This window comes from Ostrea edulis, chromosome 9 (assembly GCF_947568905.1).
Source record: "Ostrea edulis chromosome 9, xbOstEdul1.1, whole genome shotgun sequence".
Classification (NCBI taxonomy): Eukaryota; Metazoa; Mollusca; class Bivalvia; order Ostreida; family Ostreidae; genus Ostrea; species Ostrea edulis.
Window position 1 is genome coordinate 61,539,397 of NC_079172.1, and position 24,408 is coordinate 61,563,804.

At 35.3% G+C, this 24,408-nt stretch overlaps 2 protein-coding genes across 3 annotated transcripts; one reads left to right on the top strand and one right to left on the bottom strand.

The window, feature by feature from the left end:
* The first annotated feature begins 1,378 nt into the window (after positions 1-1,378).
* On the top strand, positions 1,379-9,871 carry LOC125658051 (E3 ubiquitin-protein ligase RNF103-like). The gene is made up of 3 exons (XM_048889103.2): positions 1,379-1,854; positions 4,168-4,414; positions 5,701-9,871. The coding sequence occupies exons 1-3, from the start codon at positions 1,629-1,631 to the stop codon at positions 7,118-7,120; spliced, it is 1,893 nt and encodes a 630-aa protein (XP_048745060.2). The 5' UTR covers positions 1,379-1,628; the 3' UTR covers positions 7,121-9,871.
* Positions 9,867-24,408, bottom strand: LOC125658052 (tetraspanin-33-like). 2 transcript variants are annotated; one of them, XM_048889105.2, is made up of 8 exons: positions 24,218-24,408; positions 18,916-19,051; positions 17,349-17,537; positions 16,547-16,741; positions 14,896-15,030; positions 13,345-13,398; positions 11,301-11,429; positions 9,867-10,869 (listed from the first exon to the last, which is right to left on the bottom strand). In XM_048889105.2, the coding sequence occupies exons 2-8, from the start codon at positions 19,018-19,020 to the stop codon at positions 10,762-10,764; spliced, it is 915 nt and encodes a 304-aa protein (XP_048745062.2). In that variant the 5' UTR covers positions 19,021-19,051; positions 24,218-24,408; the 3' UTR covers positions 9,867-10,761. The 2 variants fall into 2 exon arrangements, with proteins under 2 accessions (XP_048745062.2, XP_048745063.2); XM_048889106.2 differs by lacking the exon at positions 24,218-24,408 and adding an exon at positions 19,144-19,199.

Sequence of the window (24,408 nt, forward strand, 5' to 3'; positions counted from 1 at the left end):
CTATTGGTTTCCGGGTGATAACTCGAAAAGTTTACAATCTAATTAAATGAAACTTTGATATGTTGTTGGGTACCAGGTAAAGAAGACCCCTATTGATGTTGGAGAAAAAAGGTCAAAGGTCAAGGTCACAGTGACCGAAAATAGATTGAAAACTTCAGACAAATATGGTTTCTGGACAGTAACTCGAAAAATTTAAAACTGAAATTAGTTCTTCACAATTATAAATATGTCACATCATTCCTGACTTTACAATGTATCCCATGCAACTCGGCTCATGCACCCCAGGGTGCAAATAATTGATTTTTTTTAAAATTTGAAATTCATACTCCATGCAAAAAAAACAACGAAATAAAATATTCCAGGATTTGTTTTATAAACGTGTTGGATTTTTTTTGGGGGGGGGGGGGGGGGGGGGCAATCAACGAGTTCGTGTATAAATCCATCAGAGATACGTTTAATAAAAAATAAAAAAAAAAAAACGAAATGATAATCTTCTTGAAAGATTTGTGTACAATGTTGGACATTAAAAAAGTAAAGATTACATACATTTTATTTTGTCTATATACATATTTTTATTTTTCAATTAATCTTAGGTGAGAACCTCGTAAGTTGTAAGAACTTGTGTCCAAATCTGTTGTATATTAGGCTATATATATATGCAATAAGATATGTTCAAATCAAAGCCTATTTATCTTCTAATAGTATAGTCAATACACAAAAAAAATTGCTACAAAAGGTTTCATTGCTTTAAGTTATACTACAATACAGTCTTAACAACATATCAAAAATATACAAAAATATAATTTGCGGAAGACGTTGAAAAGGGGTTCTTTAATGTGACCACGAACCGTAAAATTGAATTTTCATTTATACTACGATTCGTCCTCCATACGAGCATGTAACCTTGGGTACAGAAGAATCACTTAAAAACAGAGTCCTTGTTTCTTGCCATATATATGTTCCACAAGGCAGTCCCTAAGATAACACACACCCCCCCCCCCCCCCCCCCCCCCCCCCCCGCTCTCCCATTAAAACTGGGAGTTTGTTTTGTTTTTTAAGGAAGAAATTAAACATTTCGTGAAAAGTCAATAGTTAATATGTATATTTTTCAATTTTTAATGCTATAATTAAGCCGTTCTTAAACTTTTCAAATAACAAATATATCATGAGTAAGTTATAAATATGAAAAGTTTTTGAAGAGATCCTCGAAAGTCCTCGAGTGCGAACCCCAACGTAAGGTGCCCGTGGTTTTGGTTTTACTGTTATCAACAAAAAGCAGCACTCCTTGGAAATTTTCTTCTATTTAGAAAATGTTACCATCTCACAAGTTTAAATAAAACAAACTAGGACATTCCGGATTTTTTAAGGATATACTGTTGGTTTTAATGCTTATAGTGGCCGATCTTGTTTACTTCCGGTTAAATTTGACAGTTTTCGCCAGCCCCAACCCCGACTTTCCCCGTCTATTCTGAAGACTGGCACGCGTTTCTGACCGTACATTTTTAAAATGGCAATCAAATGTACCCCTACGTAACTGTTGGAGGGGAGCTCAAGTCTTCAATTATGAATGAGAATTTTAGAGCTGACGTGTCATAGATTGTGTATTGAGGGACCTGTATTTGATAAGTATGTGGTTTAAGTTGATTTTGCTGTTGATATATGTGGCCGTCCTTTTTGTCTTGGCGCGGCTGCTGGAAGCAGTGAGCTGGATTGAGACGGGGGTGCTGTCACATCGTCTGCTTGACCCTATGACCTTGTCGGTGTTGAAACTGAAGACACTTCTAGAGCAGAGAGGGGTCAGTTATGAAGGGGTGGTGGAAAAACCCGAGCTCAGTGAACTGGTAGAAGCCACAGGTAAACATAAGTGCTATTTCCTTAGTCAGACAATTCTGTAACTTAGAGTGTTTATATCTTTAGGTTTCCTTAGTCAGACAATTCTGTAACTCAGAGTGTTTATATTTTTTGGGTGTCTGGATACTATATACATGTATGGGTATGGTGGTTGGACATATAGGTTTCCTTTGTAAGTCCAGTATCCTCCCATGGCCATGACCTTTTCGCACCAATAATCGAGCTGACAAGAGACTTTGATATTATACATACACCATGACATACAATGTAGTTTTGTAGAACTTTTTAGCAACCATTTTAAAATGAATAAGACATGACAAGATTTTCCTCACCCATGTCCCATGATATGTAGGCCTAAAATAAAAGTTGCAGTGTTTCCGCTAACCTAACCAACCCTAAATTATATCCACAATCGCAGAAATATTTTTTAGCATATTGTTAAAGATTATTGAACAATCATTATTTCAGAGTGGACACTTGTAATTAATTCATACGTAATTTATATGAAAGCATATTTAAAAGTTGCATTAATCATGTTAATAGTGAAAACTGAGTCCCACATGTTCAATCATGTGTGAATATACTGCAACTTAAATGGAGATTACGATTAGAATGTTTCTTTGTGTACTTGTAATAAATAAAATTTGAAATTATAGATGTCTCGACATGACACGAATGCACCTGCCTGCAGTAAAGTCAGTTGTAGGAAATCCATCGAAGTATAGCATTGAATGTGGTATTCAGATTGTATGTTACATGCATTTAGTACAATGAAGAACTCAAAAACAATCCTGTACAGTATATGTTTTAACAACCATAAAAATGAATTTTTCTAAGTTAAAGGGGCACAACTCCATCAAAATTCAATGAGCTGGAACAAAATTAATTCAAACTTGATCTGTAACTAATCAATAGCCTACAAAAGATCAATTCAAAATCTCAAATCGTTTAGAAATCAAGTCTGGAAAACTGGTCATAAGATTTTTTCTAAGTTACAGGGCTGTCACTTATGCAAGAATCTGCGTCCTAGACGCAAAAAATTCATTTGGGACGCAAGTTTGTCTGATATGACGAGTCCCATGGACACGTCACAGACTCCGAGTAAAAATCATAATTATACTTAGAAGCCCTGATATTGTGTATTAATTAGAACTTGTAGTAGGAAAATTTTTTAGGTAAAACGTTATGCTCTAGTGAACTGAAATAATACCACCAAGTTCACATGCAGTGTCCCATTTTCCTACTTCTTTGTTTAGCATCAGTCAATTAGGTGTGAATTAGAATATAATATTCAGAGGATAATTAGATAACATTAAAAATGAAGAACATTTTGCCACTGGCAGTTATTTATTCTTATTTATTTATTTGTTTGTTTTACAAATCTGGATCTATTTTTATGTATAAATGTAAAAGTCTTCTGGTAGTCATTTTTATTGGAATCGAAAATAGCATACTTTGTAAACTTTGGTAGGTTTTAAAGATCGTTGGCAAACAACGATATAGTATATTGCATCGATTTTATCACAATAATAATATGATTAAAATGCTGTTTAATATTGAATAGGGTTGTTGTGATGATAGCTAGGAGATTCGGGGAAGTAATTCTGTTGGCGTGGACAATTAGTCGTCCGAGTCCAAGTTGCGAATGATTAAATATAAATCTTAAAATTGATATGTTTTTTACTGCTTCCATTTTATTTGTCTTATATAAAAAAGTCTCATTAAATATTCATGGGACTCATCAAATTTTCATGGGAATCAAGCTGCTTGTAAACAACAAGTCCGAGACTCATCTTCAGTAATTTCTAGTGACAACCCTGAGTTAAAGGGACACAACTTCATCAAGAATCAACGACTGGAGCCAGAATAAAACTCAAACTCAATATGTAAATCATCGATATACATTTAGATTAAAAATATAAATTCAATATCTCAAGGCGTTTACAAAAAAGTCTGGAAAACTGTTCGTAACAGTAATTTTTCTAAGTTAAAGGGGCATAACTCCATCAATTTTTCATCCATGATCCATGACAAAAATCAAATTCGGTCGGTAACTCATCAATATACACCTGCATACAAAAAATTAATTCAATACCTCAAGGTGTTTAGAAAAAAAGTCTGGAAAACTAGGTGTTGCGCCTATGCGTATATGCCCCGACCCCTTTGTGGCGGGAACATAAAAAAAATATAGATTTTATTTATTCCCTACCCTACTTAATTAAACTTGGATGTTAGCAGAAACACACAAATTATATTTTTGGCCTTCGTGACAGAAATTCACCTTGAATATATCTCGATGTTATATTTGTTTTACAGGGATGGTCACAGAGGGAGAGGTGAGTGATGCTGTTCTAGAGGAGTCATCCACCCCCACAAATTTCACAGGTGGATCTCACTTCTTGGAGCAGGTGGAGGACGCCAAGGACAGTGTGTGGTTGGTCAGGGTCATCAAACAGCAGTGGAACTTTAAGCCTCTTTCGGACGCCACATGGTCATCAGTCATCAAAAAGGTCACAAAATTTGGGGTCAGGGTTGGCAATTTCAACTGCAAGACGGATTATAGGTATGAACTGAATGAGTTTTGTTTGACAACACTATTTAGGTATAAAATAAGAAATTTGCAATGGATGAAATGTACAAGATGTATATTTGTTATTTAAATATGTCTTGGGTGGAGGATTTGTAGGTGCTCTGTTTGAGAGGACAAAATTTGGTTTTGGGGGGGTTTTCACAAAATTAAAAAAAAAATTCCTACGGGATAACTGTAGAAAAAAATCATGAATTTAAATGAATTATGATAAATTGATGAATGAATTCTTTTCTGTGTAAATTATCTCCTTAACTCCACAGTATATATGAATTTATTTAAAAAGGCTTTATTATGAATTGAGTTCTGAACATCAGGACACTCTACACTATTATCAGGACACACTACATACATTATTACTGAATCTGAATTAAAGTTAATAGGAAAATTTATCAACCACAATTCACAATAACAGAACAGAGAAAAAGAAAGTTCAGCATTGTAGCATGCGGTAGAAAATTAACAGACTGAGAAAAAAAAGAGCAAAGCAGAAAAGCTTTAAAACTTCATTTTATTTAGCAGGTTAAGGTAGTACTCTACATTGTCATAATAGCTGACTTCCTTTAAAATCATGGATGAAAAAATCGATATCAGCAATATTTGACTTTTCCTTTTCCATTTAAATACCTAGCGGAGTAGCTCAGTAGGTTAGAATACCGACTGCTGAACTGTAGGTCCCAGGTTCGAGTCCAGCAGGGGTTTTAAATTTTTTCCAGATCACCTTCTTCTAAAACTGTATTTTTTGACAAAATAAAGTAAATTTGAAAATTTTCAACTTCAAATTATTGTTGTACATATCCTCCACTTTTCATCTACATCAAATTTCTCTGGTGTAGCATACCTCCTTAAAGCTGACATAAATTGAAAAATACATATTACACATTTTCTCATCATAAGTACATGAAGTTTATCATGATACATCTCTAGTGAATTTTTCCAATTTTAGCTAATTATGTCAATTTCTGATTTGTTATCAAAGGGTAGGAAAAAACTCTTGAGATCATCATTTTGTTTTGGAAACTTATCAAAGTTTGTTGGAATATTGATAGTTGTAGTTTTAGTACTAAGTTACTTCTTCAATATTAAGCAAGACTGTATCAGAATTTATTTTCACGGTTTATAGATCGATAGCCTCATACCATAATCCACTACACTAACCAAACTGGCAGCAAAACTTGATGTGCATTATCTGTATTTCTCCAAACTATTTTTAGATATATGTAAAGATTAGATATCATTATGTTCTAATGGGTATTTTTCAGGTTCTGCCATTTGAAGAACTGGGATTCTACTCGCTTGATCCTCGGACTGCCTCAGAATTTCCAATCCAAGTCTCAAGTTCAGCTATACACATACACAGGTAACTATAAGCCGGCCAGCATCAGTCACTGGATAAAGGACACGGTCAACCAGAAAGTCCTGGTCATCACAGATCCCGATGAATTAAACAAAAACTGGATCTCTTACAAACCTTCAGAGGACCCAGAGATTCGTATCGTCATGGTTTCCAAATCGTCGCAAGTTCCTTTGTTTTACTCAGCATTGAGTGTCCGTTTTCCCGGAAGGATTCGCTTTGGAGTGACTTCAAAAGAAGTTCTGATCAAAAGTCGGGCATGGAAGCGTCTTTTCAAGACAGAAAATCTGACATACTTCATAATCACTAAAGAAAAACTATTTGAATATGGGACCAGACCCTCAGAATTGGTGACATTTAAATCCATGGAGACGTACTTAAAGTGTTTATACCCCAGTCTTAATGATGTATTTATTTTAACCCTTTTTATCTGTAATAGTCTCACAATTTTTGAGATTAGTCTTGTGCAGGGTTCGTTTTTAAAGAGAATTATAATGTTACTATTCTGCGCCATTAAGTTTAACATAATATTGATTCTGCTATGGATGGGACTGCTCACAGTTTTCCAAATACCTTTGATAGCAGATTTTGTTCCCTATGGTCTTAAGCTGGTTCGCCTAATGGGGAGTACCAATACCTTGTCTTTTATTAGAGCTGATTTTAAGTTTTACTGTCAACATCTGATTCTAGTAGAAATTTTGTTAGGGTTTTATTTACTGGCAATAGGATGGTGGTTTTATAAGGAAAGGTCGGAAGAAGATTTGAACCAGGATTGGAACTTCGCTCAGTTTCGAACTTTGGAACATTTATTTTACCCACTACATCCTCGAAGTTTGAGTCACTTGAATCGTAACGCGTATCTCGAGTGGAACCAACAAGAAATTCCGTCCCTTTGGATGGCAGCTCACATGTCATCAGATTACATTAAACAACTTCCTACCTGGCGATTTACCAAGAAAGGCCAGAGGACTGAACAAGTTGTTACGAATCCAGAAAATACACACACTTTGCATCCTTCTATCAGTGCCATTTCTGAACATGAGAATACATCTGTGAAAGCAGAGAAGACAGAACTCGTCACAGAGAAGTCGGATGGCAATGGGAGCCATGCTGGAGGCTCTGCGATTGCGAGTGACTACATGGAGTGTGGTCAATGTGTGGTTTGTCTGGATGACTATGAGGACGGCGTGCTGCTATGTGGCCTGCCGTGTAAACACAGCTTCCACCAGCACTGCATCGTGACCTGGCTACAAAGAGACAACCACTACTGCCCGGTGTGTCGATGGCCGTCTAACAAACAAATGCCGGTCCATGTACACTCGGAATAAATCCAAAAACACACAGTCCGGCCGTCTAACAAACAAATGCCGGTCCATGTACACTCGGAATAAATCCAAAAATACAGTCCTTGATTGCTCTCAGCCAAAGCTCAACACTGTAGCAGACGTCCATTTGTCAGACAATCAGCACCAGTGGACTAGGCTAATATTTAAGTAAAATCTATTTATGATCCTTGCTTTGAAATATCTCTACAAAAGGCTATTGAATCAATTAAAGATAATCATCTTGCTGAAAAATTGATATGGGTTGTACCAGTGAGTTGGTTAAACGGATCTGGTACTCTTGACTCGGAGCCTTCTTTGTGTTGTCACAATTAAGTCTTAAGTTTCCTACTTTTATTTTCAAATTGCCTGACTTGTATGACCCCTGTCTCTATTTTCGGATTGCTTGACTTGTATGACCCTTGTCTCTTATTCAATGAATTGTGTTAAAACTAATTTTATCCTCTCCCTACAAAGTTGTAGAGTTATATGATATCTAACAGTTTCATCATGTGATCATTGGTTTGCTGTTGTGTCATTGCAAGATTTCGAATTCCACATTTCTCTTCCAACTTTAATGATTTTCAGTATTAAAAGTCATGGTCACAGGAAGAGGGTGATTCTTTGTTTTGGCTTTTGAATTTTTTAAAATTCGTTTTAATGACACTTCCATTGGTGTAATCTGACACAATTATGAACGTTGTTTAATTGAAAGAAAACTCTGAATCAGCAGCTGGGATGTTTTGCTTTATGGAGTCCTTGTTAATTTAATACAAGTATTAGTCTAAAAGTAGAAATTTGCTTTGAAGGATGCCAAAACAGCTTTGTCATTAATGTCATTGTGTGATGGCCATTAAATCGGAGAATTTGTACTGAATTGCCCATTATTTATACAAATATTCTAAATATGATACTTATAGAATATTTTTGTTTTTGTTTGATGTTTGACTTTGATCATCTGAATGATCAATGAAGCAGTTGTCAAATGGGTGTGCCTGGAGTATTAATAGAATCTGTTTCTGTGTTAACTAAAGCTGTAGATTGTAATATGCATTATTTTGTGAGATGCAATCTGTTGTAAATGTAATTCTATGAGCCATACATTCGTTATTTCTAATCAGATATTGCTTTAGAATGGAACAGAATCAGAATTTCATATTCTCACAGTCTATACACACAGAGAAAGAGTCTAAGACTTGTAAAACTGAAATTGTGTACAGTTAGTACTGTTATAGTAAACTTAAGTCACAGGAGCTGAGCACCTTTGTGTGGAGTGTGATTTTTGTACTGGGTATTTTACATTTTGTACAGGTAACAGTACAGCATGCTTCCTTTCATGTTCATCGAAATGTACAAAATGTAGCTGTTGTTACATGTAGTCGAGACAGGGAAATATATTGTATATCGGGTAATTTTGTCATAAGGAATACTTAGCAGATTTTCCCAAAAATTACAGCTTGTAATTCATCAGCACTTCATTTTTTGACGTATTTTCATTTAACAAGAGTATCATTTAAATGAATAAAAATTTGGTGCTTTTTATTTTTGGCGAATATTCATCATCCACCAAAAACATTTTTAAAGCACCAAACTTACCCGATATACGGTAAATATGTTCAGTTTAGTGCGAGTACATATTTTGTTCATTTCTTTAAGAAAAGTAAGAATCTGACTATTAAGTATTTGATACCTAGTTTTAACTGCTAAATATTTGTTTATCATCTTTTAATTTAATTGTTTTCATATATATGATTATATTTTTGTTGTTATAATTTAAAAACAATCTTTGAATCTCCTGATTGAGGGCATACTATTAAGAAACCTATTATATACCACAGTCATATGTAAGCAAGTATTTTGAATTGTGCAAGTTTTTGTTGTTTTAATACTGAGAATCTTTGATCATGCTAAAATCTGCATAGAATCTTCCACTTTCGTATTTACTCTCCTTTCCGATTGATTACTTGTCTTCTGTCTGTGTGTCACTGTTTTGACAATTCTTATAGGCCAGAACCAAAGGAAAAATTCAACCAAACATACCACCAAATGTTTTTGGGTAAAGTGGATTCAAATTTCACCCACTTTTCTAAAGAGAAAAGATTTCATCTTCTTTTCAGAACGACAGCAAACTTAATTTGAATGAAATATTTTGGGGTGAAGGGGAATAAATCTGTTTTAAAGAAGGACCCTGTTCCTTCCAAGGGGAGATAACTGTGGAATAGGGTTCAGTGTTAAACGGAATTAAAGACTTTATACCAGAAAACTTTGCGTGAAACTTTCAGTCAATTGGTCAAATTCAAAACTGTTCCAACGATAACCCCTGGGGCTATATGGGTTTGAATTTTGCATATCAATATTCAAAAAAATCTTTATCTTGGAAAACAGTGACATTAGCTAGGGCACTTAATCAATCCTCAAGTACCCATAGAAGAATATGTTCAAACCATGATTGTGCTGGGTCCCAATAGGGGTTTGAAGAATTAGACTATTAGAGTCCCAAAATTATAAACTGAGCCTTGTATAAACAAGGTGACTCAGGCGAGCATTGCGGCCAGTAGGCCTGTTTGTTGTGTATATTTGTGAAAAGCTGTATATTTGGATTCCAATATATAAATTCTTCCATATACTAGGAATAAGATAGCATCAATTTTCAGTATCTAATGGTTGTTAAACACATGTTAATTGTTATTTTGCTGATTTTAATCATTTTGTTCACAGACTGAGTTAATTACACAAAAATAAACTATTGAAATATGATCTCATAATCTGAATTTATTGTTGGATTGATTGCTGTGAGAACATTTATAAAAACATAGACCTGGAACAGCTGATCAGTCTGTGACATGGTAACAACAACACAACAAAATTATTTATTCTCAAATACATACAACATGTGTATTGTAGAGAAGTAATTCGTAATATATAATATAATATTGTACATAGCATGCAGTTAACATGGAGGACATGCCCTCTCCCTTATAACCATTAAAATTTGCATAATCTTTAAGTACAATAATATTTTTACAATTAAGCTGTTTAAATTTATATCTGTCTGTTCTATTTGTATAATATCTATCCAAGTTTTCCAATCTTTATTAATAGTTTCATCAGTACATATAAATAAATAATGGAACTCATCAGTCAAATCATTATTATTACATAAAGTGCATACTCTTTCATTTCTTAAAATGTTTAACCATGGTCCTGAAGTTTGATTTACAATGTTCATGGAATGAAAAGATCTCTCTCTCTCTCTCTCTCTCTCTCTCTCTCTCTCTCTCTCTCATTCTTATAATTCATCACATAAAAATGATATGTTTTAGATCAATTGTTTAAAACGGTAATAAAAAATGAAACATTCAACTCAATCAACAAAAGAACCAGAAATAATGTAACAAGAAAGAAAAAAATTAAAACAAATATTTTTAAAATCTCATATAGATCTATACAATATATGTAATCTGCAAAATTAAAACAAATATTTTTAAAATCTCATATATACAATATATGTAATCTGCTTTGTACGAAATGGACATAATTCCCTCCTCTATATATAAAATTCTTAATTTATAGAACACTCCCATTTTTAAAAATAAAACTGGTAAAACTGCACAATTGTATTAGATCAAGTCTTTGATATCAGTCCGCTACCGCTCAAAAGCCCCGTTGTCATGGTAACGCTTTGGACGGTCCCATTTTGACTTCTGTGCTTTGATTTGATCCCTCAGTGATCGCGACAGACACATCACGAACATCTACAACAGAAAAGGGTGTAAAGGTGTCCCAATGGATATTTCTGGTACATGAATAAGATTGCTGAAATAAAATAAAACCGGATTCAAGAACACGGACTTTAGAAAGCTAAATACATGTACTTCTAAGCGGAATCTCTCAGTTCCACAGAATGTAGACCTGGGTATCCAATTACCAACGTAGCTCAACCGGTATGTACTGTGGGGAAACAGGTCGTGGGTTTGAGCTCCGACCATGATAGATCTGACTCGTTAATAGGACTTCTTTCGCTAATTAATACTTAACATTAGAATTTAAAAAGTCACAGGACCTTAAGCATGGAGGTCCTGTGCCGCAGTAGACGTTCGCAAGCTGGAGAACTCGCCACTGTGCTGAGTCTACAGCATGCGGTACTTCTCGTCACGGGACGTCGATCTAGCCTGGACTTACTCACCTGAGGCAGAAGTATGCCCAGCAGAATACCGCCCAGCACCATAGCGTTAGTCTGGATCCACGTTCCCAAGGATCTAATGCATCCCGCCTTGTTGATGCGGCTCACGTACGGACCATCTGTTACAATGCCCTATCAACAAATGGCGGGAAATATCAAACGTAAGACCTGGTCACTCAGTCACAAAATCAGAGAATGTAAAGGTTTCTTAAATGTGTGAATGAATTCTAACATTTATTGTATGATATATGTAGCAAGACGCGTATATATATACATGTATGACACTTATCATTCAAAATTTATACTACCCAATAATGGCAACGCCGGAGGGGATTTGGTTTTCGAAGGTGCTTAAAACTTCCTATGCACCGAAAGTTTATGCAGTAAATTGTTTATCATTAAAGAATATTTACATTTCTGTTTTCGCTGTGATAACCATTTGAAGCTCCTATACTACATCCACATGTAAATTTCTCACTTGCATAAGCAGCAAGTTGTCATGACGTCAGTGGGCTATATGAAATTAACATCTTGATGACGCGACCTCTAATTATAGAATGAAATTAACATCGAACGTTTCGAAGAGTTACAAATTTACATGTATCTCAGGGAAACAGCTGGAACTGTAAATATTACCGAATCAACTTTTATTTTTAAAAGTTTCCATGACCTTTGCAACATAATTCTAGATTCTTGACAGTAAGGAGACGAAGGTAATCACATTTAATGATACTCCTATTATAAGGGAAGTACTGGCGAGTTCCGCAATTTGCCTTCAGTCACAAAATAAATTGGAAATTTCAAAATTGATCGATTTATCATCATTTTTGGTCTCTCATTAACGAAATTTCGCTTCTCTGCTCACTATACTGTAAACAAAGTGCCTTCTATCACAAACTGGAGTAAGAATTGTTGAATCAAACCCAATCTAAAGTGATAAATGTGACCGACCAGGTATCTCGTGGTAAGTTCTGCACGTGTCGCGCGATAGCCGGTTATTCAATTTATTTACTCTCGACAATTTATTGCAGTTATATTTACGTCTACAAAGATGGCCGACCAAGTATCGTTCCGTAGGGTCTAATAGCCACTTAAAGTGTTTTAAAGTACTCGGTTACATTAATAAAAGAATTATTGACATTTTCGGTCAATATGATGCTTTTTAAAACTACCCTCATATAGCAGTTTGTTATCCTACTGCCAAATTTTTGATAGGTAAATTTGCATCCAAGTATATATGTCTGCAATCATTATATTTACATGTATGAACTCTGTATGGCAGTAGTAGACAAACTCTTGCTGTCGAGAATTTGCACGAGCGAGAGTCTGGTACGATTTTGTAACCAGAAGAGGGCGATAAAGTGCTAAACCAAAATGGCAATTACCATAAAGAAACATATAAGCAAGAAATAGACTAGACTCAATCGTAACTAATCGTGCTTTCCGCGAGCGATAAATTCTATTGCTCGTAAAATTGGCCGAGAAGTTACAATTGAGACTATGGCACGAGTCTGGGGAAAGCGAGACCATGTTATAGCAATCGGAACTCCTCGAATGTCTCGCGCACTCAACATAGATCTCGGATGTAATACGATGGCATCCATGAGCGAATTTGATGCATTGTCAATTGTGACGTCACAGCAATGCATCAGATTCGCTCATGGATGCCATCGTATTACATCCGAGATCTATGTTGAGTGCGCGAGACATTCGAGGAGTTCCGATTGCATGTTATAGGTACATGTAGCACTCTTCAGCTTGGGAGGTAAATAAACTACTGTTTTCATGTCAGTTGTTTCTGTCTACAATAAAACGTTTTACAGATAGGTAATTAACACTACACTGCTTATCAGTTTTTGTTTTGGAACTCCGTGTCCACCAAAATATATTCCGCTGAAATTATTAGTATATTATACAGAGATAAAAAGCTGCGGGAAAAACCCCGTGATACGACTTATGAAGCATAATGATATACATGTACATTGATTGAAACAAAACATATCTACACCGAAATGTGATTAATAAAGAATACATCAATTCTACTTACGCCTGTACCGAATTGCATTACTTTTCGACCACAAAGGACATTCATTTCCTCTCCCTGTCAATTGATAACAAAGTAAAAATTATACATCAGCAATAGCAGAAACACTTCTGAGTTGCGTATTTGATATACATATTGGAGACAGGAAGTTGCTAGTTTGTTCTGTAGCTAGTTATTAGGGTGCTTGCTTCGAAAGAGGGAGGTCCCGGAGTCTATTCGCAACCTCAGTGTCACGTCAAACCCAGAACGTTTAACATCTAGATTGTGCCTATCCCTACACCACATTAACTTAGCACCTGACATCAAAAGAAAAAAGTCACAGGTATTTCGAATACGGCCGTTGGGACCCGGGTTAGAATAGGTCCTCAGTACCCCTTGCTTGTCGTAAAAGGCGACTAAATAGGGTGGTCCTTCGGATGAGACCGCAAAAACCGAGGCCCCGCGTCACAGCGGGAAGATCCCTCCCTGCTCAAAGGCCATAAGTGCCGAGCATCTAGATCTAAATTTTGCAGCTCTTCACCGGCAATGGTGACGTCTCCATATGAGTGAAATAATATGTACATGTAGGTACAATAAAGAATCCTTACTTCATCACCTGCATTGGTCAAAAATTGTTACACATCATTTATCATAGCGGTTGAAGTTCAATCTCTCGAGTGGGAGATTAACAACGAACGAGCAACAAACTGTTCAGCGAATGCTGTTGTTTTACACTACGGTAAACAACATCATGCAGTATATGACTTCATAATCTGGAGTTTACAATTAACAAATTCAGTGAATATAACTTAACGGGTGATTATAGTTTGAATATTAATATAAGTAAAGGGGGATCATTTTCTGAGACTCTCCCTACTTAGTTTCAGTTCTAAATCACAATAATAAATATTTCGTTTCAAGACAAGTTTTTGACACATGTGAGCTTGGTGACATTGACCTTTGTATCTCAAAGTTGACTCATTAGTTTATAGGACTTAATGGGTGTTTGTAGTTTAAAACTGATACATTAGTTTATCTTTTGGTGAAAGATTCGACATGGTTCAGAAGTATTTGATATGCAGTTATCTCTTGGAAACCAAGCCAAACAGAATTTGAACCATTTCTTGCCATATATGATTCACTGACTTTGACCATTGACCTATATACTAGTAACAGTATGGCTTATCTTTCTGTGAAAAGACTCTTCATACGTCTAGGCATTTTCATTGTAAGAGCTCAAATAGCATTTGAGGTATTATCCAGAAATAATTTCCTCTAAATAAGTGACCTTTCTGACCTCAAAACTAATTTGAGTCTGAGATCAATCATTCTTCTTGTGAAGTTTCATTTACCAAAATGTTACAGATAGACGGACGGATACAAGTGAAGCATCCATCGAAACTATGCCATATTGAAAAACCCCAATCGAACCCCGTGTGTTTTATGCTTGGCATTATGCACACGTTTACTCACTTTTTCACAAGCCATTGATTTACTGGTAATAAACCCGCTATAAAGTTCGATATCACTGTTTTATACCATACTTTCTATTTTTATCTGCACGTGATTTTATACCGGTTTGATTTTACAGCAGGAAGCTGGCACTGAGCATGCCTCCGGGCTATCGTTGGACTTGGTACAGTTGTAGTAAATATTTCTGTTCCAATCCTTATATCCCTCATCACTGTCAGCCAGACCACAGCACTGCAGCTGTCAAATGATATATATAGAGCATAGACCACAGCATTGTAACTGTCAAATAATATATAGAGAGTATCATTAATGTCAAAGCACAGTAATGAAACTGAGAAAGGTGAAGATAACGAACAGTGATCAATCTCGTAACTCCTATAAAGGTGAAGATAACGAACAGTGATCAATCTCATAACTCCTATAAGCAATACAAAATACAGAGGTGGGCAAACACAGATCTCTGGATATACCAAAGGTGGGATCAGGAGTCTAGGAGGAGTAAGCATCCCCTGTCGACCGGTCACACCCGCCGTGATCTCCTGATCAGGTAAACGGAGTTATCCGTAGTCACAATCAGCGCATGTGCTAAGAACGACCCAATTGAATTTGCGAAATGCTGACTTTAAACGAGACCGTTGAAACTCCTGCACCATCAACTTGTTTGTCAGTAGCCTGCCTCGATTTGAAAACTGATCATACGTAAAACAAGTTCTTGCATATCGAATCAGTTGAGAGATATAAACACCATATGCAGGTGATAATGGAATATTGCTACATAGATATGGGATGTTGACGATGGTGGAGAAGCTGAAATCACCCCGTTTATCATAAAGTTTAGCTGTTAATTTGCCGTTGATATCTATTTTCAATAAAATATCCAAGTATGAAGCAGAAGTGGACGACTCTGTGGTGTCTTTTATTTCGAGTTCACTGGGATATATCGAATCGAGATATGAATGAGAATTATCATTGTTAATATATAATACATCCACATCATTGTAACTTTTTATATAGAGCACCATCAATGACAGTCAAACCACAGCAATGTAACTGTCAAATAATATATAGAGCATACACTCCAGTAATGTAACTGTCAAATAATATATAGAGTATAGACCCCAGTAATGTAACTGTCAAATAATATATAGAGCATACACCCCAGTAATGTAACTGTCAAATAATATATAGAATATAGACTCCAGTAATGTAACTGTCAAATAATATATAGAGCATACACCCCAGTAATGTAACTGTCAAATAATATATAGAGTATAGACCCCAGTAATGTAACTGTCAAATAATATATAGAGCATACACCCCAGTAATGTAACTGTCAAATAATATATAGAGTATAGACCCCAGTAATGTAACTGTCAAATAATATATAGAGCATACACCCCAGTAATGTAACTGTCAAAATATATATAGAGTATAGACCCCAGTAATTTAACTGTCAAATAATATATAGAGCATGACCCAGTAATGTAACTGTCATATATAGAGTATAGACCCCAGTAATGTAACTGTCAAATAATATATAGAGCATACACCCCAGTAATGTAACTGTCAAATAATATATAGAGCATAGACTCCAGTAATGTAACTGTCAAATAATATACAGAGCATAGACCCCAGTAATGTAACTGTCAAATAATATACAGAGCATAGACCTATCAATGTAACTGTTAAATCATCCTGTATCTTTGCATTTTCTCTCTGCATGATGTTTTATCGTGTTTGTATGTTGTCTTACCGTTTTCTGTATGTTGTCTATCAAACTGACCATGTCGTCATCATCCACAACACCGTATTTTTGGATTGCGTCACTCATACTTTTTTCTGGGAAAATTCCTAACGTATCACGAGACTCGGGAACGTAATAGAAAACGAAAATCAGGATGATTAGGACCATTTCTCCCAAAAAGATAAAACTCAAAATGTAGTTGTACTGGAAATAAACACAAAGAAAACATCTGTGAAACCAAATATCCTAGCAGTGTTTGACCAGCGCGCTAGACCATCCAGACAAGTCAAAAATACTTTCGATGACGTTTTAATTAATATATATATATATATATATATATATATATATACATACATACAAAGCACTAAAATGACCAACGACACGAACAACCAGATTGTCAAATTTTCGGGACGACCCTTCTTCAGGACAAATGAAAAGAATTACATAATGTGGGCAATATCAACAGAGAATAATAACACAAAAACTACATATATAAATACATCTAGCACTACAACTACACTAATCTACAAACGTATTTACAACGCAGACTACATGTTTTTTGGTCTTTAGACTTGCCAATCAATGTTAAAAGTGGAGCGAATTAGGACATGCCTTATTCGCCCAAAGAGCTGATCCAAAATCGAAGAAGTGATAAAAATAGACTTAATTATATATATATACATATATATGTGTGTGTATATATATATATATATATATATATATATATATATATATATATATATTTTTTTTTTTTTTTTATTTTTTTTTTTTTTTTCCTGTTACTTTCAAATGAAACTGTCTATATCCTCACCGTTTTCAGCAAACACGTGTTCTCTCTCAGAGCCCCCATACATCCGAAGAAGGTGATGAACACGACGATGGCGCCCCCTGTGCACATTAGAGTGGACGGGTCGAGAAAGAAATCGAACGCGTCCTTGACAACCTTCTTCTTCATGTAAAGAACATAAGCTCCTATTCCCGTCATGGCGAGACCTACAAGCTGAAATGATCATTCCGTATTGGTCTACTATTTTATCCCCCTAGTTTTAGAAACATGACATATTATACAATTATTGCTGTTTTTGAGGTCAATACGATGATTTAGACACCCGGGCTCGGTGAATATTGTACTCCTCAGGTGTCTAAATCATCGTATTGACCTCAAAAACAGCAATAATTGTTTTATTATATGATTAAATAACCCTTCAAGATTGTTCTTTGCTTTAATTGTAAGTTTCAACGACCTATTTTTTGTCCTATGTGGAAAAAATAATTCCTTATGTTCAACTGGAAGGTCACGTGCAGGTAAACATAACGTAGTATGATTTCTACATTGTTGGATCTCAGCCAATTAGAGAGCTAGGAATTATTCAATCATATAATAAAATAAAATACACGATCATTTTGTTGACATTCGGTATATTGTACCTGTAACACAAAGTTAGACTTTTTAGGAAAACATACTGGAACATATTTCTTGTGTTTAAAAGTAAACACCATTCTTTCCCATTGTAAACGTGCCATCTGTGAATCTATACTATTATGTGATTTTTGTGTATAAATTTGTATTTTCTTCCTTCTTTCTCTTCAAAAAATCGAACCTCATGAATGCACATAACAAGTTAACTATATCACCATTTGAAGTAAGAAGAAAAAAAACCCAAAGAAGAATTGCCTAGCAAGAGTTGTATATATAAACATTAATTCAGTCTAATGGTGTATTTAAGGTATGCTGGAGCACAGGCACTTGTTTCTGTATATTTATTACCTCTGTATACTAATAATAACACGTGTTATTATTAGTATACAGAGGTCATAAGTCATTTACAGAAACAAGTGCCTGTGTGCTGGAGACATGAATTATTGACGGGGTAAATTTGAATATCTCTCGTGTACATGTAAGTTGAGGGTTTTATTCCGTGAATCGCTCCAATCCACATTCAGTACAATAATGATACTGTAAATAAGTGCTTTTAATAAAAATTAAGAAAGAAAGATTAAGGATTATTTTTCTTCAGTGGGAATATACTTGAGAATAATTAGTATCAAGAAGCCAACATAACTAAGATATTGCTTGTATTTTTACACTCGATATAAGACCTGCACCAGACCACTGGTTTCGATGTTAGTACAACATGAAATCTTACAAAACCGAGTTATACAAAATCAGTAGCATATCATGAGTACTTATAGAGGAAATACTATACACATCAGGGTGTTCTGCCCATTGTGTAGTATATCAATGTCCTGTTATCTGTCAGAGCTAGAAATGGAGGTATTTTTAGTTCCAGTGACATCATATAAAACTCACACCATTCTACCACATGATCTATATGATTATATATCTAACTGGAACAGAAACATACACATATACCTACCCATATCAGAAAATTCTCAAAGAAAAGGAAGTATTTCAACAGCGGGTTGATTGGGGAGTAGTCTTTGTTACGCCTTCTCCTGAACGTCCTCCGTAGGGTCTCCATTCTGTGATCTCAAATAACGGACCTCGTACACCTTTATAAAAAATAAACCTTCTTATACACACACATTAGTGTAAATAGTTAATTCATTGTCAATAGAGAGTTATAACCCGGACGTGTGTATACCCAATCCAGGGAAGTGTTTGCTCTAGTGATAAGAGACCAACGTGTTATCTCACAACGAAAGAGGTGGATCCCAAAATATTTGTACAGGAAGGCTGTGCAATATAATGGCGGTGGTTATTAACGCTTTTAGGTAAGAAAATATTTATTTTGAAAACTTCCACTACAGAACCTGTCCATAATTTACCCAGTAGCTATTTTCAAACTACAAAAGTTCTGCTATATTAAATGTCTTTGACATGCGCTGATCCAGAAGGCTGAGGCAGACAGGGGTCCGAACTTCTTTGAATTATTTTTGCATTCATTTTTAGTTGAAAATTATAAATGTTAGATCCTTAGTATATGGTTAATTACTATCATGGGGGTCATAGTCCTTCAGTCTGGTGCGCGTGCGTGTGTGCGTTTCATCTGTATGGATGAAGAACAAACTATACTACTTGGAATATATTCACAAAAGGTAAAGTTGATGATTGACAAAGGTGATGTAATTTCAAAGCGATATGCGGATGAGAATAGTGAGAAACAAAGAGATATGGGGGTGTCGTGCCGGAAATGTGCGCGGTCTCTTCACGTGCCGGAAATGTGCGCGGTCTCTTCACGCTCTCGTTAGACTTTGATTCTACTAGTCTGTGAAATCAAATCGTGAACAAAACCCCTGAACTTGCTAGAAACAACAACAACCCACAATTACCCAAAATTAAATATATGTAAAATAAATAAAATCTACTGCGTGAAATGTGATTTATTTCCATGATTTCTCAATTAAGTTCAAAACTGTGGAGAAAATTATACAGTTCAACCATTGAACATCATAGCAATTGTTTTTCTTGGAATTTCATGTTTGTACTTATTACAACCAAACTAATCCAAACATTATATATCAACCCATGCGTGGATTATTTTTGGGGGGGGGGGGGGGGGGGGAGGGGGAGGGGGTATCAAGTGTCCTTTAAAGGACACATCTCGTGTTTTCAAAGTATACAGAATTATATGCATTTTGTCTTCCTTATGCTTATAGAAATTAATTGTAATAGTTCGTTCGCTGAAGTATTGCGATAATTAGCCACAATACGGACTTAAATCTAAGCCCCGATTTCAAAAAGCCTAGTTAATTAGATAGGTAGTCACGTGGTACAGTGACGTCATATGCGACCTTCGTCCATCAACTTGTTGTAAAAGAAGTGTTAGATATTTCTAAAAACTCGGGTTTTAGGGGCCTAATTTATTTACCATGGATAACATTTATTTCGATGTTGACAAATTTCTCGAGTCTTATATCTTTTAGCCACCAGTGCATACAAATAACGACCCAAATGTAGCGAGAAAAGCGAATATGAAATCTGCATAAATTTGCGAGTAAATAATGTTTACATCGGATCACTGTCTAAACACAATTTGGTAATGCCATGTCTGTAAACAACTGTAATTAGCGGTGTTGATTTTCTAAAATAAACATTGCAACTATTATTAAATTTATTTTTGGAGAAGTTAGATAGGCCTAAATTATGATGCGATTATGTATCATTGACAACTAGGCCTACTGTCACGGGAGCATTTCGAAAAAGAAAAAAAAATAATAATGATCAAACTTATTGTGAAAATCACAGTACTTTTAAATTATTTTATTAAAGCAATTTTATTAGGCCTAATCATTATTTTTTGTTATCAACACGTTGTTACTTAGGAAGTGGGAGCGCGGCGTGCTGTTGTTGTAAACACATACGCGTTCCTTAAAAAAAATGTAAGCATTATAATTCAATTCAAAGTCGGGGAAATATTATATTTTATTATTTATAATTGAAAGTTCAATTATCTTTTATCTTTAAATTTCTTTTTTAAAACTACCAGTTGGTAGACACTGCTAGCAAAGTTCTGCCTATATGTTGTTACAAGGTGAAGGTCAGTTGGTGCGAGTGTGTATTGAATTCGAGAGCAGAACGGAAAGCATATGCCGTAGGCCTATATGTAACAGTGCGTAGCTTCGATAGAACCATTTTCTCGCAGTTTATCTACGTATTTGTCCAAGTGCTTGTTTGAAAAAGTACAGGGACAAATTCTACTGGGGGTTTTTATGGCAAAGTCGTTGTGCCGACAAAAAATATTCACGTCTTGTCCCTCATGCCTTCCTTCGAAAATTGAAAAAAACACAGTCCAAATCTTCTCTACTGACAGCAAGTACACCCTTAAACGGCACAAAACACCCTAATGCAGTGTTATTTACAAACTGTTAATGTGATAATTGTTTGTTTGTCAATTAAATCTAATCTGTTTATGAAATGACTATCAACTGTTTTCAAATCTTCTCGCTCGAGGTCGCATATGACGTCACAGATAATGGCGCGTAAAATATCGAAGAAAATATGCATATCGCAAGATTTGAATTTCATCGCTTTCAAACTCGAAAACTACGCAAACTGTTTCATTTAAAACACATGTAAAGTAGTTTTAGGCATGAAATGAATTAATTTTGCTGAAAAAATTAATAAGTTTAAAAACATGCGATGTGTCCTTTAAGGCACCTCAAATATCTGCATATGCTTTGTTTTCATATCTGTTTCCCGCAGCAAATACGTGAAAATTTGATCATTCATGTACCTATGAAGCGCAGAATTAACATAAATTCAAATATATATTTGAAAATACCATCCAATAATTTGATTTGCGCAACAATTCAATTAAAGATCTCTGCAAATAATCGAATCATTGTGTGCATTAAGTGAATTATTGTTAGCATTAATTATTCTGCTCAATTGATAATTGAATTCTTGCTTTCTTCAGGGGAATTAATGATAACAATTGCGCGCTAAAATGATTCAATCAATGTGCACATTCAAATGATGCGCGAAATAATTCTATGAGAGAGAGAAAGAAAGAGAGAGAGAGAGAGAGAGAGAGAGAGAGAGAGAGAGAGAGAGAGAGAGGAGAGAGCAACTATCGAATTAAAGATTAATATTATCATTTCAACATGTTTACAATTGATTTAATGTTTCTTTAATGTTGCTCTTTAAAAGAATTGACTGCGTATTAATTTCTTATACAATTATTATTATTATGTTTATTCAGATAAAGGCACGTTAGACAAAGAATAACAATTGACTTGACATAATATCACATAAAATAACACTTTCTATAAATAATATCACATTTTGCATTTACAATCACAGATTGGACTTAAAATTGTCCCAGCACTAGGCTCATAAAATCAAAGTACTTAAAGTACTCGTGGGAGTTGAACATTGTGGAAATTCAGTTAGAACAGATAGCACTGGAAGGGTAGGGGGATAAATGACTGAATATTATCATGATTTTAGATACAAATCAATTGTTGTTGTTTTTCAAAGCGTTACAACAGCAAACATGGATAATGGAAGGCCCATGGGCCACAACGCTCCTCGAGTAACTGAAGTCGTGTTGTTGTTTTCTAGAATTTCACCCCTTTATATTCTCATCAAAAATGTGACCACATATTATGGCCCAAACATTCAAATCAATATGGTTTTCAATGCCTTGCAGTTATGAAGAAGTTTTTCCCCTGTATATATACATTCAAGTTTAATCCTAGTTGTAGCTAATTCTAAGGATTCATTACTTGAAAAGGTAGTCCAATATGCTAAACTGTCACCTGAGTATACTACAGTCCTGTAGAGGATCAATGGAATGGTAAATAATTGTATAATAACTCAAAATAAATGAAATGCAAAAAAATTAAAAACTGTCCGGCATCGGAAATGCACAAGCCGAGTTGCGCAAGGAATGGGCATAGAGGGAACCGGCAGAAAAGTTTGCAAGAATTATCAAGCAGGGAGCAAAATTTTCGTACGTAAATTTCAGCCGACTTAAATCCTTTGTGACCTTGACCTTTAACCCTTGACCAAAATCAATAGGCTTCTTTGTCTAATCAAGGGCGATAATCCATCTAAGTTTAATTGAGATCCTATAATTTGTTAAAAAATCATAGTGCAGAAAACAAAATTTTCTCCAAATTTCAGTCTATTTATAGCCACTGTGACTTTGACCTTTGACCTTGTGACCCCAGAATCGATAGGCTTCCTGGTCTTACTGAGGGTGACAATCCATCTAAGTTTGATTGAGATCGTATGATTCGTTCAAGAGCTATGGTGCGGAAAACAAAATTTTCTCCAAATTTCAGTCTATTTATAGCCACTGTGACCTTGACCTTTGACCTAGTGACCCCAGAATCGATAGGCTTCCTCATCTTACTGAGGGTGACAATCCATATAAGTTTGAATGAGATCCTATAATTTGCTCAAGAGCTATGGTGCGGAAATGAAATGTTGATGCGTGCCCGCCTGCCCGTCCCAAGGCACTTCATCAGATCATGAGCCGAGTTCGACTTCATCGCAACTCCCCTAAAAATGAAACACTAGTCAAATAATGTTATTTATTGCCAAGGTATTTGGGATATTATACTGTGGCTCAAACAGGGGGTGAATGAACCTGACAGAATGGGAAGAATATAGTGGAATCAGACTTGTGATGTTGAATAAACTATACATGTACAAGATCCATAACTATTTTTTTTTTCAGTTTGTGAGGGAGAGTCCTCATGTCTCTTTCATCTGTAGACAAATAAACAATGTGTTTTGACCAGAGCAATTTCCAATCCTTTTTGCAGCATAAATTCAACATTGTGGCAACTGGGTTAAACTTTGATAGTGAAGTCATACATGGCAGCACCTTATCCCATGCTCTTAAAATTTCTGTTTGACACACACTCATGACATCCACTTAAACATTACAGAGTGCAGCAAAATCTCATTGTAATAGGGGATTCAAAATGGATAACTGGTACAAAATATGGTACATACTATTAAAAAAGGATAATGAATTTGACATACTGATGTCTTGGAAAAGGAAATTCTGACATCGGGGCTCTAAGCGTTTTCAAACATTGTCATTTGATAAAAGTGTTCTACATTTTTAAAAATAGAGATTAATATGTCTTTACATACATAGGTGAGAAAGTTTCCATTATTCCTAGCCGAGACATACCATGTATGCACAAAAAATTCATAAACAAATATCACACTACTCACGTAAAAAATGTGGACCTTACCGTCATCAAGCGCAGCGAAACACGCCATTTCGAGATTTTCGTCGACGAAAGCTCGGTAACAGTAATGAATAAGGTACACTCATTTTGTATCTATTCTGTGACTTTCTTTATTAAAAGACACAGTTCTCTAATGTGTAACGTGCAATTACTACGTAATTTAATAACTTGAAGCATGAAGCAGTTTCACTTTG

What these genes read in the sequence shown, in the direction of transcription:
- LOC125658052 (XM_048889105.2), bottom strand. Translation starts at nt 19,020, where the DNA reads ATGGAGACCCTACGGAGGACGTTCAGGAGAAGGCGTAACAAAGACTAC. An exon ending in TTGAGAATTTTCTGATATGG is followed by an intron (nt 17,538 to 18,915) that starts GTAGGTATATGT and finishes TGATCATTTCAG; the next exon opens with CTTGTAGGTCTCGCCATGAC. An exon ending in CCTGCTGTAAAATCAAACCG is followed by an intron (nt 13,399 to 14,895) that starts GTATAAAATCAC and finishes ATCAATTGACAG; the next exon opens with GGAGAGGAAATGAATGTCCT.
- LOC125658051 (XM_048889103.2), top strand. Translation starts at nt 1,629, where the DNA reads ATGTGGTTTAAGTTGATTTTGCTGTTGATATATGTGGCCGTCCTTTTT. An exon ending in TGAACTGGTAGAAGCCACAG is followed by an intron (nt 1,855 to 4,167) that starts GTAAACATAAGT and finishes TTTGTTTTACAG; the next exon opens with GGATGGTCACAGAGGGAGAG. An exon ending in AACTGCAAGACGGATTATAG is followed by an intron (nt 4,415 to 5,700) that starts GTATGAACTGAA and finishes GGTATTTTTCAG; the next exon opens with GTTCTGCCATTTGAAGAACT.